Below are 22,597 nucleotides of genomic sequence, written 5' to 3' on the forward strand. Positions count from 1 at the left end.
GGTAGAAAAACCCTAACTCAAACAAAAAGGGTGGTTCAGTTGTACAAAGAGAGAAATTGGAAGCCCTTTCAGTTTGCTGTGTATGTGGCAGGAAAAAAGGGAACAGCCCCAACTTCATCATAAAAGAAGGGGAACGTTAAAACCTAAATTTAAGAAATACTACACTAAACCATATTTATGACGATACACACACACATATATACAAACAGCTGTTTCAGGACCTAAACCCAATATGAACAATAAAGAGAGGGTCAAATCACAAATCCCATATTAAAGGTTTCAGCGACTTCATCAAAGTAGTGTTCTCTGAAGCTAACAGTGTTTTTAAACTCCTGCAATTCTTGCTAAGATGCTAGTACTAAATGATCTTCGAAAGGAAGCAAGCCTTCACAAGTGCTAATACTTATTCATATTTAAAGCAGAAAACCACCAGTCATGCTTTCCTTGGACACAATTCTGTTCCAGTATTTCATTTCAGTTTTAAGCAGTAGTTTATTCTCAGAGTAACCACATGACATGTCCAGCGAAAATGTAAAAGTTGGTTCACACAGTGAGAAAAAAATGAAAGTTGGAGGAGGGGTGAACAGAAAAGTAATTAGAAAAGGGGAAAAACAGGAAGAGGGAAGAGAGACTGTTAGACATCAGGGCACATCAACTTGATTGTAATTATTGAGTTGTCTGGCACTAACTGAAACACTTTTAGGATAGCCTTATTTCATTGATTTTGAAAAGCATATTTTTTCACATTTAACTTATCTGAAATTGGGATGTAACCTACCATCAATGGCATGTCACAGTTTCACTGGAAGCATCACATAGCTACGCTTCTTGTAATCTAAAGTATCGCAGAATCAAGGAACTATGCTATATTCAGACTTTCTAGAACATTTGGGGTAATATTTTATAAACTCAAAATAGCAAACAAAACTTTGCTTTCTAGGTTCTAGCATTCCCACTATGTGACAATGCTAAAAACAACGGATTTATACCCACTTTGTAATTTTACTTTTTCTTCATATTTCTAAATATTTATTTTATACCAGGGCAAAATGTATTTATAGCATATTCCTATAAATGAAATGGAATAAATCCTGTTAGAATCATAATATACTAAAGGTTAGAAGGAATCCCGGAGAAACCCACTAAAATCTTCATTTTACAAATGAAGAGGTGGGCCCTTGAGAGGGTTGGGACTTGCCCAGGGTACTCAGCTGGTCACTGGCAGAACCAGTCAAGAGAGACATTCTCCGAGCTCCTTCCTGAGTTGGACAGTGTCTTTCCACTCTTCTCTTCCAAGACCTGCTGCTGGGTCTTCATGACATCTTGGATAGCAGTAACTAAAAACTGTAACATAAATGTGCATATATTCCCCAGAGCACCTAGCTTTTTGAATGTCCAAAAAGGTTTTATGGTGTTTTTTTTTTTTCCCTTGTCTTCTCACTTTACTTATCATAACTTGTCAGAAAAGTTTCATATTCTGGAGCAGCCAGCAGAGGGAGTATTTACTCTCAGTAGGTGCAAATAAAGAAACTGATATTTTGAGAAGTATTTGAACAATATGAACTCTATGGAGTTTCTGCTTGAAATATTTACAAGCTTACAATGAAGCTTAAAGCTATTAAAATTATTTGAATTTCTGAGACAAATGATTTGTCAATCTTAAACTTCAACAAAGATACATACAGAGAAAGAGAAAGAAAAGTCACCACACCAGGAACCTTTCCTGGGACTCAAGCTGGAAGTAGAAGGGTAATGTCAACATTTTTATTAAAACTTTAATAAAATAACCAAAATTAACTTGACTCCTGAAACTAAAAATACATGCCCGATGTTTTATCAAACACAACCAAAACGTCTATACCCAAATAACCACCTCCCTTTAGGAGTCTATAATCCCTTTATAAAATGCCATTTGTGCCAAAACAATTTCTGAATTCCTCTTTTGGAATTAAGAACAAGCATTTTTAATATCCTTCAGGAGTGGAAAAATCTCTATCCTCTTGGATTAATATCTGAAGTTACTAAAAATCTTGCTTTTTTTCTGCCAAAAAAGGTTCCTATTCGCTAGCTTTGATTTGGGATACTGGGGCCTGCAGGCCGTCCCGACAGGAGCCTGAGACTCGGGCCAGCTATTTTTCCTCTGCCTTCACTGCTGGACACAGTCCACACAGCGTATTTACACAGCACGGCGAGGCACGGCCTGGTTCTCAGGCAGGTTCAGTCCAGGTGCTCACAGCCCAGCGGCGGGCTCAGAGGCCCACACTGTGGTCCGCCTCTACTTCTCCAGCTTATCAGCTATGAGACTTAGTTTCCTCATACTGCAAAATGGGCAAAGTGCTTGCAACGTGAAAGCATTCAATTAATGTTAGCAATTATTATTATAAAACTTTGAAAGCAAAAAAAGGCGTTTATGATTGAGACCTCCAAAGTCCTCCGAACTCTAAGAAGCTATGCCATGTTGGTTTAGTTACTATGTCTGTATGGCAAGACTGAATGCACAGCAAAATAACTAGGAGGGCAAAAGACAGGCTGACAAAAAGGCAGTATTTGTGTGAAGGGCAGACTGCAGGTGAGCGGGGGAAGGACTGCAGCTCATGGAGGATGGCTCTGCAGCCCACACGTGCTCACGCCACTGTGAGAGGTGGCGGCCTGCACTGGGCGGGGCACAGGCCTGGAGCTCTGTTCTCTCTGTCATTCATTGGTGATGGGCTTGGCTAAGATATTTCGCTCCTCTAGGCCTCGTTTTCGTCATCCAAAATATAGGTTTGTCCAATGACCTTAGAGCATTCTTATGACGATTAAAGAAAGTGTGTAATCTGCACTGAACACATTGTAGCTGTTTTTATTATTATCAGCCTAGAGGGCAGTAAGTAAACCAAACTGTACACAGCAGTACTCTGGGGTTTGATAACAGTAATGAAAAGGCAGGGTGGGCCAGACTGAGGTGGGTTCTGAGTGCCCAGCCTTTCACCACAAGGGGAGATGGCCTGGAAAAATGAAATGAAAGCAACAAAGAGGCAAACATAGAGAAGGAAGTGTTAATGGCAGGTGAGTATCTGTTCCAGATTGACTCATGTTCCCTACATAGACATGTTCAAGTCCTAAACCTCAGTCCTGTTACTGAACACATATTTAAATAGATTCTTCAAAGATCCTCTCAGTTAAGATGAGACCAAACTGAATCAATGCAGGCCTTAATACAATATAACTGGAGTCCTTATAAATGGAGGAAATTTGGACACAGAAGGAGACAATTGCTACGTGATGGAAGTAGAGTTTTAGATTGCCAGCAAGCCACCACGCAAATGCTAGAGTCTTCAGAGAAAGGAGATCTTGTCAATACCTTGATTTTGGACTTCTAGCCTCCAAAACAGTGATACAATAAATTTCTGTGGTTTAAGACAACTCATTGGTGGCATCTGTTATGGCAGCCCTGGTAAACTAAGAGAGCATCTAAAGAGCTCAATCTTGTTTTCTTAAAAATTATGCCTATCTACTAGTAATATAAACCAACTCTGTCCCTTCCCTGTATTGGGCACTTGGGTCCATCCAGTATGATCAAAAGTGACACAACTCATCATAAAGCTAACATTTTACTATTGTCACCCTTGCCTACCAAAAAAAAAGTCTTAACACTAGGCACAATTTTATGTATTTCAAAACATACAGCACAGAAATCCCTGTCTGATATTCCTTAGGCTATTGAAGGGAGAAATAGTCTAACCAACCATCTTAATTTAAATCTATGATTCCAGTTTAAAAATATAATAATATTTACAATATAATAGATTAAGTTTTAAAAGTTCAGTTTAGAGGCCTCCTAATGTTATAGAATAAGGGAGTGCAATGAATATGCATTTGAAAGGTATATAGTCTTTCTCTCCTTGGCTATTTTATTTCAAGGAAAACCAGTTTTTGTTTCATTCATTTGCCATTAAGAACCTTGGGGAGTAACCACTTGAGTAGCACAGGATGTAAAAAGAATCTAAATTCATACCAGTAGGGAGATTTTAAAGCAACTATGAAGCTAGTAAAACATAACATTTCAAAGGTGAGAAAAATGGAATTCACATTTGTTGAGCCTCTACTATGTGTCAAGTATTTCAAAATATTTATCTTATTTGATCCTCATCAAATAAGCATGATTATCTCCAAGACAAAGAAAGTGATTCCCAGAAAGGCTGAATAAAAAAATGCATCCCACGGCATAACACTGGTTAGTGACAGAGCTGAGCTCCAACTGAGAGCTTCCTGCCTGTAAAACACACAGTCTCTAGTACATAACGCGCTTACTAAATGCTCACTGCTAGTGAATGGAAATATTTTGTGGAAACAGATCTTTCCATTAGTGTGATATCCTTTCTGGGAAACTATATAACTAGATAATCCTGTATACAAATGAAAAGAGGCAGAAGAACATCAAGGTTGAACAGGAATAGACTCCAGATAAACAGCAATAAAAATAATCACTATCCCTGGCCACCACCTTCCAGATAAGCCTACCACCTAAACTCAGACCACCATCTGTGGACTTCCATTAACCTCCTCAACTCAGGAAATCTCTCTCCCCAAGTACCATACCTTCTCCTATCCCCTACAAGGAAAAGGATACTTTCATCCATGAAGCATAATCAGATTTGTACCTGGCATAATAATAATAAAAATCCAAGAAGCAATTATATGCTGAATGCCTAATATGTCTGCAGCACTTCCAGCTGGAGGTAGCTAGTTGCCCTCCTTATCCCTGTACTTTCTCCCGATCAACCTTTAATTCTGATGACTGTAGCAGTGGCAGGGCTCAAAGCCTCCCCCATAGCTGTGGTTAGTCATGTGACACAGTCCTGGCAAATGAGATGCCCTGGATGGAAAGAATGAATGCTCACGAGCTGCCCAGGCAGGTAGGGAGGTCCTGGCTTAAGCTCATAGCAAGCTGCAGGGAGGACTCCAGATGGCTCTGCATGGGGCCCTCTCTGAGGCCTGTACCTTCTTGGACTGCTGAGGAGCCCAGGGTCTAGTCCCAGAGCCCCAGGAGTCTTCCCCTTGCCCTCCTCAGCCAGCAGAGGCCCCGGCCAGGCCAGTGTGGGAGGGTGCAAGAGCTTCAGAACCCAGATTTTAGACCCTTCTCATTCCCTATGTTAGGATCAGGAAGAGGGAGACTTGAGCTTTTGAATCTATCTTTTGCATAAAAGGGAAAGAATCCACCACTGAGGAAGATAAAATGAAAAGCAAGAAGGAGCTTGGTTGCCTGAGGGCATTACAGGTTTGTTACTTTAGCTTTGGACTGATTGGTCTTGTTAAGTGAAGGAAAAATAAAGTCCTTTCATGTTTAATCTATTGTCACTTGAGTTTTCTGGTTACATGCTACTAAATTGAACCTCTAACTGATAAAGCGTTTTATAAAATATCCTTTCACTGAAAATTTTTAAATTTAATTGCAAGGCAAAAAAGAGGGCAAATTTAGAAAACCAAAGAATGTAAGTTATATATAACTACACAAGACACAGAAGAGAACACTAAAAGCTAGATCTGAAAAGGAGAAAAGCAAAAGCTACATACCTATGGACAACTAGGAAGACTTAAATAGTATCAATGTCACAATAAAATTGATGCCATGGGACAGCAGTTGCTGAATCGACAAGTAACAAAGGCATGTCCATTGATACTAAATCAAGTCAGTTATGATAACTGAGCCTTAGAAGGCATTTGGATGGTACCACGGCCTAAGACGAGACCTGGATAACAGAATTTAGGAGCCTAGAGTTGTCTATAGGCCAGAGAGCACAAGGGCAGAAGCAGAAATACAGAGATACAAAAATTAAATGCTCTTTGGGGCAGAAGGAGGAAGGCAGTTTGCTGGAATGGAGGCTTCAGGTAGAAGAACATGAAGTTGGGGAAATCAGGAGGCATCCAGGCGCTGTAGCACAGTAATGCTACATAAGATTGGGCTGATTTTGTGCATTTTAAAAAGTTTTTGGATAAGAAAGTAATGTGACACTCTGTATTCTGTCACACTTCTAAAATCATTTTTTTCAGAAACTCTATCAATGATTCAAATTGTATGAGGAAGGAAATGGATACAAAGTACACTGTTCTCTTGAATGGGTCCTTTGCTAAACAGCATCACTCCATATTATATTCATGTATTTAAGATTTGCAAAAAGATCTACATCTTAAGAAAAATATATTCTTTTTTTTTAATTATTTTCTATGAGATTTCAGAAAATACTCATGATCCTGTATGCTTATGAAAATCTGTCAAAATTGTACTGTGGATAAAAAGAAAGAAATGCTTATAAACATAATTTGGAAAGCAATATTAATCTGACAAAGGAATGAAATATGCCTACCTAAAAATGCAGAATATGGACATCAGGCTTTCTGAGCTTGCAGACTTTCTGTAAAAATCATATGAATTTCATTTCACCCTTAAATTCTATCTTACAATGCTTGAGAGTCTTTTCACACCTTTCAGGGATCTTAAGATGTTTTCTTGTCGTAATGTGCCAATCTATAGCTTTGGGTATAAATTGTTTTTCCATCACACACACACACACACATACACACACACACACTGATTTTGCTACTTATAATTGCTTTCTGAATAAAGGTTTTCTACACTAGAGCATATGGGAGTTGGTGGAGGTGGAGAGGAAGGTGACAGGATTTGCCTAAACTAATTCCAGACTTTGAGTTGAAAGGCAATTATATGCACCATAAGGCACTTTCATTAACATATTAATTTCAGGAGGTTACATGTATCTAGGAGAAACATACTGGAAGTCATAAGACCTAGATTCTATTTCTAGCTTTGCCATTGACCTTCTAGGTGACCTTGCATAAGTCACTCAACTCCCTAGAGACTCAGTCTTCTCATCTGGAAAAAAAAAACGCATAAATTACTAATTCTTTAAGAAGAGTGCCATGAGGCAAAGGATTCATTTAGAATATTTGGTGAGGTTGTGATAATTTCTGAGGGATATGCTGAAACCTTCTTTACTAGAACTCTGATTCACTAGAATCAGGGAAAGCAGGACTGACAGAATTAGAGGAAGGCAAAATTTTTTTCCTATTTACTTGATAGGTATTCTACCCAAATACCCTTTCTCAATAATCAAATTGTATTTGGTCTTCTGCAAAAAAAGATCCATACCATATTAAAGACCATGTTTAAAAACTGAAGTTCCCAAACCACACAAGACAATTTTTTGGCCATTGAGATCAGACACACTAGCTGATGAGAAAAATCACTTCCCAGGGCTGGTGAATATGCTCAGAGATTCTCTAAGACTTTCAAATGATTAGATTCTAGTTGGCAAATTATCTTTCAGGAATCACTCATTCAGGATAATGCCAAACCTGTGGGGAAAAAAGCATGTGCTATCTTGGGAAAATGAGAATCTGTTCCCCCCAAATACTTTAAGAATGCCTGTACTAATTTTTAAGATCATCTTATAGTATGGCACCTAAAGAAAATGACTAGTTAATTGCAAGCTTGGAATAACTTCCTATCTCGAGGAAAAAAAAAAATAAAACATAGTCTTGGAATGACCAGAGTAGATGAATGTTTTTTAATCAGTAAAAGTACTCAGTTCTTAAAATAAGATATATTAAGGTTTTCAGAACTATTAAATAGACAGATGGGTTCTTTAGGGGTTAAAATGCCAGAAGAAAAGAATAGCATAGGTACTTTCAAAAAATGATGACATGTTAAATTACATGTACATTTAAAACGTGTAATCATTGGAAAGGAATAACAAATTTGGGCTTAGGTAATTCTAACTTACATAATTATTATAATAGAAACTTGGGGGGGGAAGCTTATTATAAACAGATTGAGACAGAAATCACAATGATGTGTCCATTGGCAGCTGAGATCAAACATCAATAATAATCACAGCTTTCCAGAGTAGTCTTGTTTTGCTACTTACTATTCAGTGCTAGAAGTTATTTTCTAGCCAAGTCTTACTCATACAAATTTCCCCCAGACTAACTGCTCAAAGTCCTTGAAAATGACATCTTTTTCTAATGTTTCATACACTGAAAAAAATAAAATAAAAAATGATTTAATATCTTACTATATAACTATGAAAATATAAAATATATTCTTTGTTTCATAGATTGAAAGACACAAGCAGAACTGAAGAGACCATTTAAGAAAAATCCCTCTGCTATTATCTTACAAATGAGGAAGTAAAGACTCCTAGAATTTAAGGGATTTACCCAAGGTCACACAGCTAGTAAGCACAGAGACCAGATGGTATGCTTTCCACCACACCAACGTGCCTGTCTGAAAAACCACATGATGAATGTTTCTTGGTCATCTAAACTGCTGGTATTAACTGGATAGTGAACTCATATGTAAGAACACTGAGTTGATAGATGTTAATATACCTTTTCACATTCCTCATGAGTCAGAGAGCCTAGACTATTGTTATTAATATGCTGATAAATCCGATTTAAAATAAAAATGTAATCTCAGAGCAAAATATTTTAATTAAATTTGCTTCAATTATACAAATCAGAGAAAAGACATAAAGAAAGTTGAAGAATAAATGTTGGCAAAATTACCACACAGCAATTCCAATACCAAGTAAAATGTCCCTCGTGTATAGAATGGCCCAAAGGGATATGAAAATAGATTGAAAACTTAAAAACTAAAAACAATTTTAAAACGACACTAAAAAAAAACATAGCTTCTAGATTTGTAATGTTTCAAGTAATTAAAACATGACCTTTGACTTAGTGAAATATACTAACAGTTAACAGTTAACTATTAAAAGTTGGGCAAGGAAGGAAACATTACAGTTTATAGTGTCACCAAAAACATTCAGAAAGCTTATTTCCAAAAATGTAGGTTCATGCTTTACCTCTCTATATAACATGTTCTTTAAGAAATTCAATGCAATGTTTTTATTTGGTATATTTACAATAAAAGTTACTATATTCAGTTGTACTGACATGACAGTATTATACAGTGTATATATCACTTTATGAAATGAAATGCTAAAAATAAGACACGAAAATAATCTTCATAAAAAAACCAACAGAAAAAAATTATAAAGTGTAATTGCATTAATAATTAACAGAAAGCCCTTATATGGGGGAATGTAATGGAAAGTTTTTCTTAAACAAGTAGGCAGAAATTCAACAGAAATGGTTAAAAATATGAGAATAACAAACTAGTGTCATATATTTAAACAGTAAAATAATTATGTAACATTCAACAATGACGGATGTATTACGAATTACAGTGAAACAAAGAAACTGTTCTTTCAAAAACAAATAAAAAACATAATAGCTAGCAGATTTCCTATTGAACCAAACGCAAACAGGCCTGGAATTACAGTAGAGGGGAAAAAAAAGAAAAACCGTTAATACAGGCTACATCACAATGACGTGAAAGGGAGACTAAACTGTTTTTACATGGAGGTTTTTTTATATAGCAATGTTCTAATACAGCAGTTTTTCCCTAGTTCAATTCCAATAATGTCCTTTAATTATCCACAGCCTCAATGAATTACACTCTCTTTCAGGATATGTAACCAAGTTTCCCACATAGTAACAAATACCCAGCAAAAGAGGAAAGAAAACAAACAACAACAACAGAAAAGACAGCAAGAAACAAAAGGAAAAAGAAGTCACATACCCTTTTCTGTAGAACTATTGGCGTTATTGCAGGCAGAGTGACTCTTCTCGCACTCAAACTCATGCCTGCTCTTCTTGCAATGATTCCCTCTTGTAGATCATGAACGAAATGAAAGAAATCTTGTACAGTTATGCCTTGGGAATCTCAGGGCTCAGGGCAAAGGAACAACTAGGAAAGTAATAAATGTCACCCTGCTTATGTGATTCCAATCTACCCAAAGCCAATTAAGGATGGCTGTGGGACAGGACAAAGCAGCAACCAATCAAAACCTGGAAAACTCCGCCTTTGTCCTTGGGAACACATTCTGATACTTTTGTTTATGATATTTAAAGAACCAGATTAACAGGCATCTAGTTCACTTAACTTTTTTTCCAAAACAGTGCAATTCAATGCCATCTTTGTTGACGAGGCAATTATGTCTTTATTTTACTGAAATATTTCAACATATGGCAGAGAAGAAGCTGTTTACATTGGTTTATTTTAAGTATATAAATGCGTAGATGAATTTAATTTATTTATGCTACTTATAAAATTGTTGACTGGGTCAATTGGAACATATTATGCGGGGCTCAAAAAATAATCCTGAAGTTAGAACTGGTTCAAAAGCGCTAATTTATATATTACGATAAAATTTTTAAATAAATTTTACTACATTTCATCTCCTAAACAGCTGAATTTTGTGTCTTACGGACCTTTCAGCTGTCCTCTTGGTCACATTTAAACATTACCTGCTAAATATTACCTTAATAATAAAACTAAAAGTCATGTTAAATATATATTTATCTCAAACACTTTTATTTTTAAAAAGCACAAATCTGAGTAATTTAACATGTATCATTTAACTAAATGCATTTAGATGATAACTGTTTCATACAATCATTTCACACAATTCATAAAAGTAATTATGATTAAATCTCAACATTTTTTTAACCATTTTGTCCTTTTCAATAGAACAACTAAAAATGTTATTCTAATGTTTTGGGGTTGAAGGGTAACAACTAAAAATGTTCCTCTCTAACAAGAAAATTGTCAATAAAATCTAAATAATGAGTAAAACATGCACTCATAAATGACAAAGTATTTTAAGCTGATATTTACAATATTTAATATTAAATATTATAAATATTAAAACTAATGTGAGTCTTCAAATTATAAAAATCCCTCCTGACTGATACCTCAACAGGTTCTACTAACCCTCTTCACCAGTGACCCACTGTCTTGCCTTCAGCAGGAGAGGAACTCCGGGTAATTATTAGACTACAACACAATCTCTGTAGTAACAAGGCAAAATGGAAGATTCTCAGCAACCAAGACACAAACTTTCCATTTCATTATCTAAACTGCCACTCGGCAGGGTTCACTTTACTGTTTTACTCTTGAGTGAGTTTTATATGTGTGGTGAGCTCATATTCCTCAAAAGAAAAAGAGACAGTACCAACTCTAGGGTTCCCTAATTTGAATTTCAAAAGCTACAATCCTCTATTATGATTGTTAGGAAGAAAAAAGTACAGTTATTATAAAAAGTCACTAACATCTAGTTCAGGGGCATTCATTTAATACCTGTCCAATTAGGTTTATCATGATCTTTAAAAATAAAACTACTACAAAAATCTACTAATATGGGGAGAGAGTTCCAGTTGTGAAGTAAAGGACTGAGTCTGTTTTAACCCTGAGTCACTTTTTCACAGGCTAACAATAACAAAACCCATGGTAACTACATACTTTCAACAACATTATCTATCATGTTTGGCCTTTCTTTGTTTCTCTTCTGAATTTACACTTTGAATATTACAAAGTATCCTCTCCAGTCTCAGAAATCTTACTGGGTTCCATCATGATCAAAGCCAATTCATTTCATTAAATAATTTAACAAAGTACTGACAATACGCCAGGCTCAATGATAGGGACACACTGTTGAATAAAATGGTCACTGGATCAAGTGGAATAAAGTAATTATTTTTTTTTTAGTAGATAAGTTGAAGGTTTACAGAAAATTTATGCAGAAAATCAGAGCTCCCATACATAACCCCCCAACATCAAGCACACTTTGCACCAGTGTGGCACCCCTGTTTCAACCAACATCATCACTATAATTAAACCATTAATCACAGCCCATAGCTTGCATTAGGGTTCACTGCTTGTGTATTTACAGTCCAATGTTTGTTTGTTTTTAAATTTTCAATATACACTACAAAATTTATCCTTTGAATCATATTCAAAAACAAAATTCAGTGGTACCTGTTACTTTCACAATGTTGTGCTTCCGTCAGCACCACTCATTACCGAAGCTTTTCCATCACTCCAGACAGGAACCTGCACCAATGAAGCATTAATTCCTCATTACCTACCCCAACTCCTGGAAACCTGTATTCTAGTGTCTGACTCTAAGAACTGGTTTATTCTAATTATTTTATATTAGTGGGATCATGTAATATTTGTCCTTTTCTGCCTGGCTTATTTCACTGAACATGAGGTCTTCAAGGTTCATCCATGTTGTTCTATGTACAAGAACTTCATTCCTTTTTTTTTTTTTTTTTATTAATTAAAAAAAGAATTAACAAAACAATTAGAAATCATTCCAATCTACATGTACAATCAGTAATTCTTAATAACATCACATAGTTGCATATTCATCATTTCTTAGTACATTTGCATCGATTTAGAAAAAGAAATAAAAAGACAACAGAATAAGAATTAAAACAATAATAGAAAGAAAAAAAAACAAAAAAAACAAAAACAAAAAACCTATACCTCACATGCAGCTTCATTCAGTGTTTTAACATAATTGCATTACAATTGGGTAGTATTGTGCTGTCCATTTCTGAGTTTTTATATCCAGTCCCGTTGTACAGTCTGTATCCCTTCATCTCCAATTATCCCTTCTCTTTTTTTTTTTTTTAATTAACGGAAAAAAAGAAATTAACCCAACATTTAGAGATCATACCATTCTACACATGCAATCATTAATTCTTAACATCATCACATAGATGCATGATCATCATTTCTTAGTACATTTGCATTGGTTTAGAAGAACTAGCAACATAACCGAAAAAGATATAGAATGTTAATATAGAGAAAAAAATAAAAGTAATAATAGTAAAATCAAAACAAAACAAAACAAAACAAAACAAAAACCTATAGCTCAGATGCAGCTTCATTCAGTGTTTTAACATGATTACTTTACAATTAGGTATTATTGTGCTGTCCATTTTTGAGTTTTTGTATCTAGTCCTGTTGCACAGTCTGTATCCCTTCAGCTTCAATTACCCATTGTCTTACCCTGTTTCTAACTCCTGCTGAACTCTGTTACCAATGACATATTTCCAGTTTATTCTCGAATGTCCGTTCACATCAGTGGGACCATACAGTATTTGTCCTTTAGTTTTTGGCTGGATTCACTCAGCATAATATTCTCTAGGTCCATCCATGTTATTACATGGTTCATAAGTTTATCTTGTCTTAAAGCTGCATAATATTCCATCGTATGTATATACCACAGTTTGTTTAGCCACTCTTCTGTTGATGGAGATTTTGGCTGTTTCCATCTCTTTGCAATTGTAAATAATGCTGCTATAAACATTGGTGTGCAAATGTCCGTTTGTGTCTTTGCCCTTAAGTCCTTTGAGTAGATACCTAGCAATGGTATTGCTGGGTCGTATGGCAATTCTATATTCAGCTTTTTGAGGAACCGCCAAACTGCCTTCCACAGTGGTTGCACCCTTTGACATTCCCACCAACAGTGGATAAATGTGCCTCTTTCTCCGCATCCTCTCCAGCACTTGTCATTTTCTGTTTTGTTGATAATGGCCATTCTGGTGGGTGTGAGATGATATCTCATTGTGGTTTTGATTTGCATTTCTCTAATGGCCAGGGACATTGAGCATCTCTTCATGTGCCTCTTGGCCATCCGTATTTCCTCTTCTGAGAGGTGTCTGTTCAAGTCTTTTTCCCATTTTGTAATTGGGTTGGCTGTCTTTTTGTTGTTGAGATGAACAATCTCTTTATAAATTCTGGATACTAGACCTTTATCTGATATATCATTTCCAAATATTGTCTCCCATTGTGAAGGCTGTCTTTCTACTTTCTTGATGAAGTTCTTTGATGCACAAAAGTGTTTAATTTTGAGGAGTTCCCATTTATTTATTTCCTTCTTCAGTGCTCTTGCTTTAGGTTTAAGGTCCATAAAACCGCCTCCAGTTGTAAGATCCATAAGATATCTCCCAACATTTTCCTCTAACTGTTTTATGGTCTTAGACCTAATGTTTAGATCTTTGATCCATTTTGAGTTAACTTTTGTATAGGGTGTGAGAGATGGGTCTTCTTTCATTCTTTTGCATATGGATATCCAGTTCTCTAGGCACCATTTATTGAAGAGACTGCTCTGTCCCAGGTGAGTTGGCTTGACTGCCTTATCAAAGATCAAATGTCCATAGATGAGAGGGTCTATATCTGAGCACTCTATTCGATTCCATTGGTCGATATATCTATCTTTATGCCAATACCATGCTGTTTTGACCACTGTGGCTTCATAATATGCCTTAAAGTCAGGCAGCGCGAGACCTCCAGCTTCGTTTTTTTTCCTCAAGATGTTTTTAGCAATTCGGGGCACCCTGCCCTTCCAGATAAATTTGCTTATTGGTTTTTCTATTTCTGAAAAATAAGTTGTTGGGATTTTGATTGGTATTGCATTGAATCTGTAAATCAATTTAGGTAGGATTGACATCTTAACTATATTTAGTCTTCCAATCCATGAACACGGTATGCCCTTCCATCTATTTAGGTCTTCTGTGATTTCTTTTAGCAGTTTTTTGTAGTTTTCTTTATATAGGTTTTTTGTCTCTTTAGTTAAATTTATTCCTAGGTATTTTATTCTTTTAGTTGCAATTGTAAATGGGATTCGTTTCTTGATTTCCCCCTCAGCTTGTTCATTACTAGTGTATAGAAATGCTACAGATTTTTGAATGTTGGTCTTGTAACCTGCTACTTTGCTGTACTCATTTATTAGCTCTAGTAGTTTTGTTGTGGATTCTTCCGGGTTTTCGACGTATAGTATCATATCGTCTGCAAACAGTGATAGTTTTACTTCTTCCTTTCCAATTTTGATGCCTTGTATTTCTTTTTCTTGTCTAATTGCTCTGGCTAGAACCTCCAACACAATGTTGAATAATAGTGGTGATAGTGGACATCCTTGTCTTGTTCCTGATCTTAGGGGGAAAGTTTTCAATTTTTCCCCATTGAGGATGATATTAGCTGTGGGTTTTTCATATATTCCCTCTATCATTTTAAGGAAGTTCCCTTGTATTCCTATCTTTTGAAGTGTTTTCAACAGGAAAGGATGTTGAATCTTGTCGAATGCCTTCTCTGCATCAATTGAGATGATCATGTGATTTTTCTGCTTTGATTTGTTGATATGGTGTATTACATTAATTGATTTTCTTATGTTGAACCATCCTTGCATACCTGGGATGAATCCTACTTGGTCATGATGTATAATTCTTTTAATGTGTTGTTGGATACGATTTGCTAGAATTTTATTGAGGATTTTTGCATCTGTATTCATTAGAGAGATTGGTCTGTAGTTTTCTTTTTTTGTAATATCTTTGCCTGGTTTTGGTATGAGGGTGATGTTGGCTTCATAGAATGAATTAGGTAGTTTTCCCTCCACTTCGATTTTTTTGAAGAGTTTGAAGAGAATTGGTACTAATTCTTTCTGGAACGTTTGGTAGAATTCACATGTGAAGCCATCTGGTCCTGGACTTTTCTTTTTAGGAAGCTTTTGAATGACTAATTCAATTTCTTTACTTGTGATTGGTTTGTTGAGGTCATCTATGTCTTCTTGAGTCAAAGTTGGTTGTTCATGTCTTTCCAGGAACCCGTCCATTTCCTCTAAATTGTTGTATTTATTAGCGTAAAGTTGTTCATAGTATCCTGTTATTACCTCCTTTATTTCTGTGAGGTCAGTAGTTATGTCTCCTCTTCCATTTCTGATCTTATTTATTTGCATCCTCTCTCTTCTTCTTTTTGTCAATCTTGCTAAGGGCCCATCAATCTTATTGATTTTCTCATAGAACCAACTTCTGGCCTTATTGATTTTCTCTATTGTTTTCATGTTTTCAATTTCATTTATTTGTGCTCTAATCTTTGTTATTTCTTTCCTTTTGCTTGCTTTGGGGTTAGCTTGCTGTTCTTTCTCCAGTTCTTCCAAATGGATAGTTAATTCCTGAATTTTTGCCTTTTCTTCTTTTCTGATATAGGCATTTAGAGCAATAAATTTCCCTCTTAGCACTGCCTTTCCTGCGTCCCATAAGTTTTGATATGTTGTGTTTTCATTTTCATTCGCCTCGAGGTATTTGCTAATTTCTCTTGCAATTTCTTCTTTGACCCAGTCGTTGTTTAGGAGTGTGTTGTTGAGCCTCCATGTATTTGTGAATTTTCTGGCACTCTGCCTATTATTGATTTCCAACATCATTCCTTTATGGTCCGAGAAAGTGTTGTGTAAGATTTCAATCTTTTTAAATTTGTTGAGACTTGCTTTGTGACCCAGCATATGGTCTATCTTTGAGAATGATCCATGAGCACTTGAGAAAAAGGTGTATCCTGCTGTTGTGGGATGTAATGTCCTATAAATGTCTATTAAGTCTAGTTCATTTATAGTAATATTCAGATTCTCTATTTCTTTGTTGATCCTCTGTCTAGATGTTCTGTCCCTTGATGAGAGTGGTGAGTTGAAGTCTCCAACTATTATGGTATATGAGTCTATTTCCCTTTTCAGTGTTTGCAGTATATTCCTCACGTATTTTGGGGCATTCTGATTCGGTGCGTAAATATTTATGATTGTTATGTCTTCTTGTTTAATTGTTCCTTTTATTAGTATATAGTGTCCTTCTTTGTCTCTTTTAACTGTTTTACATTTGAAGTCTAATTTGTTGGATATTAGTATAGCCACTCCTGCTCTTTTCTGGTTGTTATTTGCATGAAATATCTTTTCCCAACCTTTCACTTTCAACCTATGTTTATCTTTGGGTCTAAGATGTGTTTCCTGTAGACAGCATATAGAAGGATCCTGTTTTTTAATCCATTCTGCCAATCTATGTCTTTTGATTGGGGAATTCAGTCCATTGACATTTAGTGTTATTACTGTTTGGATAGTATTTTCCTCTAACATTCTGCCTTTTGTATTATATATATCATATCTGATTTTCCTTCTTTCTACACTCTTTTCCATATCTCTCTCTTCTGTCTTTTTGTATCTGACTCTAGTGCTCCCTTTAGTATTTCTTGCAGAGCTGGTCTCTTGGTCACAAATTCTTTCAGTGACTTTTTGTCTGAGAATGTTTTAATTTCTCCCTCATTTTTGAAGGATAATTTTGCTGGATATAGGAGTCTTGGTTGGCAGTTTTTCTCTTTTAGTATTTTAAATATATCATCCCACTGTCTTCTAGCTTCCATGGTTTCTGCTGAGAAATCTACACAAAGTCTTATTGGGTTTCCCTTGTATGTAATGGATTGTTTTTCTCTTGCTGCTTTCAAGATCTTCTCTTTCTCTTTGACCTCTGACATTCTAACTAGTAAGTGTCTTGGAGAACGCCTATTTGGGTCTAATCTCTTTGGGGTGCGCTGCACTTCTTGGATCTGTAATTTTAGGTCTTTCATAAGAGTTGGGAAATTTTCAGTGAAAATTTCTTCCATTAGTTTTTCTCCTCCTTTTCCCTTCTCTTCTCCTTCTGGGACACCCACAACACGTATATTTGTGCGGTTCATATTGTCCTTGAGTTCCCTGATACCCTGTTCAAATTTCTCCATTCTTTTCCCTATAGTTTCTGTTTCTTTTTGGAATTCAGATGTTCCATCCTCCAAATCACTCATTCTATCTTCTGTCTCTTTAAATCTATCATTGTAACTATCCATTATTTTTTCTATGTTTGCTACTTTATCCTTCACTTCCATAAGTTCTGCGATTTGTTTTTTCAGTTTTTCTATTTCTTCTTTATGTTCAGCCCATGTCCTCTTCATGTCCTCCCTCAATTTATCGATTTCATTTTTGAAGAGGTTTTCCATTTCTGTTCGTATATTCAGGATTAGTTGTCTCAGCTCTTGTGTCTCATTTGAGCTATTGGTTTGTTCCTTTGACTGAGCCATATTCTCAATCTTTTGAGCGTGGACAGTTATCTTCTGCTGCTGGCGTCTGGGCATTTATTCAGATTTTTCTTGGTGTTGGACCCAGCAAGGTTGTAATATTTTTCTGTGAAATCTCTGGGTTCTGTTTTTCTTATCCTGCCCAGTAGGTGGCGCTCGTGGCACACGTTTGTCTGCGGGTCCCACCAGTAAAAGGTACTGTGGGACCTTAAACTTTGGAAAACTCTCGCCGTCCTGGGGGTTCGCTAGCCAAAGCGGCTTGAGCCGGCCCCGGGTCCGAACGCAGGGAGGGTGTCCGAACGCAGGGAGGGCTGCTGGTCGCCGCAGCCAGGGAAAGAGCCCGTCCGAATTTCCTAGTCGGCCCTGGGCAACAAGCGTGGCGGGAGGGCGCCAGCGGCAGCGGCCCGTCCGAGAGAGTGCACGTTCCCCGGGAGTCACGGGGTCACCGTTCTCCGCGGCCTGGGGGTTTCCGATCCAATTCTCTCAGTTGGTCCGGGGGCTGCGCGTGGTGTGGGCGCCAGTCACCTTGGTTTCAGGGGACCACCTCTCCAATTCTCCCAGCCGGCCCGGGGAAGGGGGAAGGGAGTAACTCCGGCCGCTTGCCACCCCGCCCGGTAAGGCCCGCGCGCCTCGGCGATCTCACCCGAGCTGCTTCTCTCAGCCAGCCAGCCGTTCCAGGATGGGGTACGCTGTCTTTTTTATCTCTGTTGTGGCTTTGGGCGCTTTCTGTATCGTTTCTACTCCCCTAGTAGGTGTCCTGGAGAAGAAACTAAGATCCGCGCGTCTTACTAAGCCGCCATCTTCCAGGAAGTCACTTCATTCCTTTTTACAGCTCAATAATATTCCACTATATGTATATACTACATTTTGTTTATCTTGTCATCTTTTGATGGACATTAGGGTTACTTCAATCTGCTGGCAAGTGTGAATAGTACCCCTATGAAAATCAGTGTCCAAATACCTGTTTAAGTTTGTGTTTTCAATTCTTTAGGGCATATACCTAGATGTAGGATTGCTGTAACATATGGTAATTCCAACTTAAACTTTTTTTGACACTGCCAAATTGTTTTTCATAGCAGCTGCACCATTTTACATTCCCACCAACAATGAATGAGTGTTCCTATTTCTCCACACCTTCTCCAAAACTGCCGTGTTAGTCAGGGTTCTCTAGAGAAGCAGAGCCAACAGGAGAGATCTGTAAATATGAGATTTATAAAGGTGTCTCACACAACCAGGGGAATGGAACAGTCCAAAATCCATAAGCAGGCTGTGAAGCTGGCAGCTCTGATGAAGGATCTGGACGAACTCCACAGGAGAGACTTGCTGGCTGAAGCAGTGAAAATCTCTCTTCTCCCGTAAAAGCCCTCAACTGATCAGATTATCTCATTGTGGTAGGTGGGCATTGATCGCAGATGTAATCAGCTATAGGTGGAATCAACTGACTGATGATTTAATACACCAGCCTTCCGGTTTATAAACCAGTCATGAAATATTCTCCCAGCAATGGTCAGGCCAGTGCTTGCCTGACCAGACAACTGGGTATAATCATTTGGCCAAGTTGACATGTGACCCTAACCATCACAGTCCACCCCTTGCAACTTGGCAGCTATGCACATCACCTTGTAACATATTTAATTTCCAAACAGAACACAATAACAGACATATGGTTTGCCTAACAATATTCAACTGTCCTGCCTACAAACAGAAACACATTACATCTCTCCAAAATAGGGTGCAAGTCTTTAGGTAACATATGAACTCTTAAACTTCATAATCTATGTCTTCAATACTATAACATGAGCAATACAACTTATGTCATATGATAAGAGGAAAACAAGGTATTTGCTTATGTACAAATATAAACATACACATAATAAAACAGGAAGGAAATATTCACATCACAGTCCTCATTTATGTAACTGGTCACATGGTCACAGTTAATATTTATCACTACCTTCTTCTACTATGCGTTCCATGGTTCATTTATCCTCAGAAAGCACTTCAGCTGGCCACGGTTCTTTACCAGATGGGGTGACCCAGACCTTCATTTCTGAAGTTTCTGGGCCATTGGTCTTCCTACCTGGATTGAGTTGTGGCAGTTTTCCGTTAACTTTAATCACAGGGCATGGTAGTACTAAGAGAGGCTCTAAGGGATCTCCTGTATTCCAGGAGAACTCTTCCTTACCTCCACTGTGTAGTTGCAGTCCTATTTCCCCTTGATAGTCAGGATCAATCACCCCACACAGAACAGTAATCCCCTTTCGTGCCTGTTGATTCAGTGCAAAAAGAAGCCCAAAGTAGCCAGGTGCCAGTCTTAATTTCCAGTTCAAAGGGATCATTGTGTTTTCTTCTGGAAGAAGAACTCCTCCTTTTGGAACTAAGATCTGTAGACCAGTAGAGCTTGAGGTTCGGGGCCAGGAAGCAAAAATTTTCCTACCAGATCACTAGGGGTGATAGTGAGTGGTGCCACTCCCATTTCCACCCCTTGATTCCTAGACCTGTGGATCCTGGCTATGTGAGAAACAGCACCGTAGAGTGAACGCTGATTCAGAGCATACACAACCTCCTGAAAAACACTGCCCAACCCTGCTAGGTACTGCCACCTACTTGGCACTGTAATTGCGTCTTCAAATGATTGATTTACTGTTCTATCAAGCCAGCTGCCTCTGGATAATGGGAAACATGGTAAGACCAGAGAATTCCATGAGCAGATATCCATCCCCACATTTCATTTGGAAGTGGGTTCCTTTATCAGAAGCAATGCTGTGTGGAATACCTTGATGGTGGATAAGGCATTCTGTAAGTCCACATATGGCAGTTTTGGCAGGGGCATTGCATGTGGGGAATGCAAACCCATTTTTGAATATGTGTCTGTTCCAGTTAGAACAAATCACTACCCCTTCCATGATGCAAGTGGTCCAGTGTAATCAACCTGCCACCAGGTAGCAGGCTGATCACCTCGGGGAATGATCCCATATTGGGAACTAAGTGTGGGTCTATGCTGCTGGCAGATAGGGCACTCAGCAGTGGCCGTAGCAAGGTTGGCCTTGGTGAGCAGAAGTCCATTGCTGAGCCCATGTATAATCTCCATCCCTACCATCATGCCCACTTTGTTCATGAGCCCATTAGGCAATAGCAGGAGTGGCTGGGGAAAGAGGATGACTTGTATCCACAAGATGGGTCATCTTAAAAAAAACCACTTGATTATTAAAACCTTTCTCTGCTGTAGTCACCCTCCAGCAAGCATTCATACAGGACACAAATATCTTCAAGCTCTCTGCCCACTCAGAAAGATCTATCCACATGCCCTTCCCCAGACCTTTCACCAATTTCCCAATCATACTCCTTCCAGGTCCCTGACCATTCAGCCAAACCATTAGCAACAGCCCATGAATCAGCATATAAATGCATCTCTGGTCAATTCTAAAATGAACAACCTGGTACACGGCTGGAAGTTTCACCCACGGGGAGAATTTCCCCTTACCACTGTCCTTTAGGGACATCCCAGAATGGGATTGTAGTGTTGCAGCTCTCCTTTTCCAGGTAGTCCCTGCATATTGTGCAGAACCATCTGCAAACCAGGCCCGAGTTTTCTCTTCCTCAGTCAATTCACTGTAAGGCCATAGCTCTGGTCTGGGAAAGAGAAGGTAATGTGGCAAGAGTGGAAACCATGGGTATTTGAGCCACTTCCTCATGTAACTTACTTCTGCCTTCAGGACCTGCTCTGGCCCTATCTCGTATATACTATTTCCATTTTATGATGGAGTGCTGCTGTCCACACCCAAATTTATGGCTTGGTGGATTAGACAACACACAGCTCATGATAGGCAACTCAGGTCTCATGGTAACTTGGTGGCCCATGGTTAAGTGTTCCGTCTCTACAAAGATCCAGTAGCAGCCTAAAAACTGTTTAACAAAAGAAGAATAGTTCTCTGCAGTAGATGGTAAGGCTGTACTCCAAAATCCTAATCTGCATTGTGATTCTCGTTTAGGGGCCTGCCAAAGGTTCCAGACAGCATACCTATTTGCCACTAACACTCCCAGCACCATTGGATCTCTGGATCATAAAGCTTAAGTGGCAAAGCAGCTTGCACAACAGCCTGGACATGTTACAGAGCCTACTCTTGTTCCAGTCCCCACTCAAAATTAGTAGTTTTTCTGGTCACTTGGTAAGCAGGCTGGAGTAGCACACCCAAATGAGGATTATGCTGTCTCCAAAATCCAAAGAGGCCAACTAAGTGTTGTGCCTCTTTTTTTTTGGTCATAGGAGGGGCCAGATGCAACAGCTTATCCTTCACCTTAGATGTAATATCTTGACAAGCCCCAGACTACTGGACACCTAGAATTTTCACTGAGGGGAAGGCCCCTGTATTTTTGGTGGATTCATCTCCCATTCCCTGGCATGCAAGTACCTTACCAATAAGTCTAGAATAGCTGCTACTTCTTGCTCACTAAGTCCAATCAACATGATATCATCAATATAGTGGACCAGTGTGATGTCCTGTGGGAGGGAAAAATGATCAAGGTTCCTGCAGACAAGATTGTGACACTGGGCTGGAGAGTTGATATACCCCTGAGGCAGGACAGTGAAGATATACTGTTGGCCTTGCCAGCTGAATGCAAACTGTTCCTGGAGGTCTTACTGACAGCTATTGATATAAAAACATTTGCTAAATCAATACCAGCATACCAGGTACCAGGCAATGTATTGATTGGTCAGTTAATGATACCACATCTGGAACAGCAACTGCAATTGGAGTCACCAACTGGTTAAGTTTATGATAATCCACTGTCAACCGAGTCCCATCTGTTTTC

The 22,597-nt window shown here is 38.1% G+C and overlaps 1 protein-coding gene across 2 annotated transcripts in view; it reads right to left on the minus strand.

The window, feature by feature from the left end:
• GRB14 (growth factor receptor bound protein 14) overlaps positions 1-22,597 on the minus strand; it is a 154,498-nt gene that overhangs the window by 62,108 nt on the left and 69,793 nt on the right. Inside the window, exon 1 of one of the 2 annotated variants that reach the window (XM_077154021.1) lies at positions 9,647-9,897. The exons of the other annotated variant lie outside the window; for it this stretch is intronic. Coding sequence (XP_077010136.1) covers positions 9,647-9,709 — 63 coding nt within the window. The 5' untranslated portion in view covers positions 9,710-9,897. Of the gene's footprint in view, positions 1-9,646; positions 9,898-22,597 lie in introns of those variants that run through there. 2 annotated transcript variants of the gene reach the window in all.

This window comes from Tamandua tetradactyla, chromosome 3 (genome assembly GCF_023851605.1).
Source record: "Tamandua tetradactyla isolate mTamTet1 chromosome 3, mTamTet1.pri, whole genome shotgun sequence".
Classification (NCBI taxonomy): domain Eukaryota; kingdom Metazoa; phylum Chordata; class Mammalia; order Pilosa; family Myrmecophagidae; genus Tamandua; species Tamandua tetradactyla.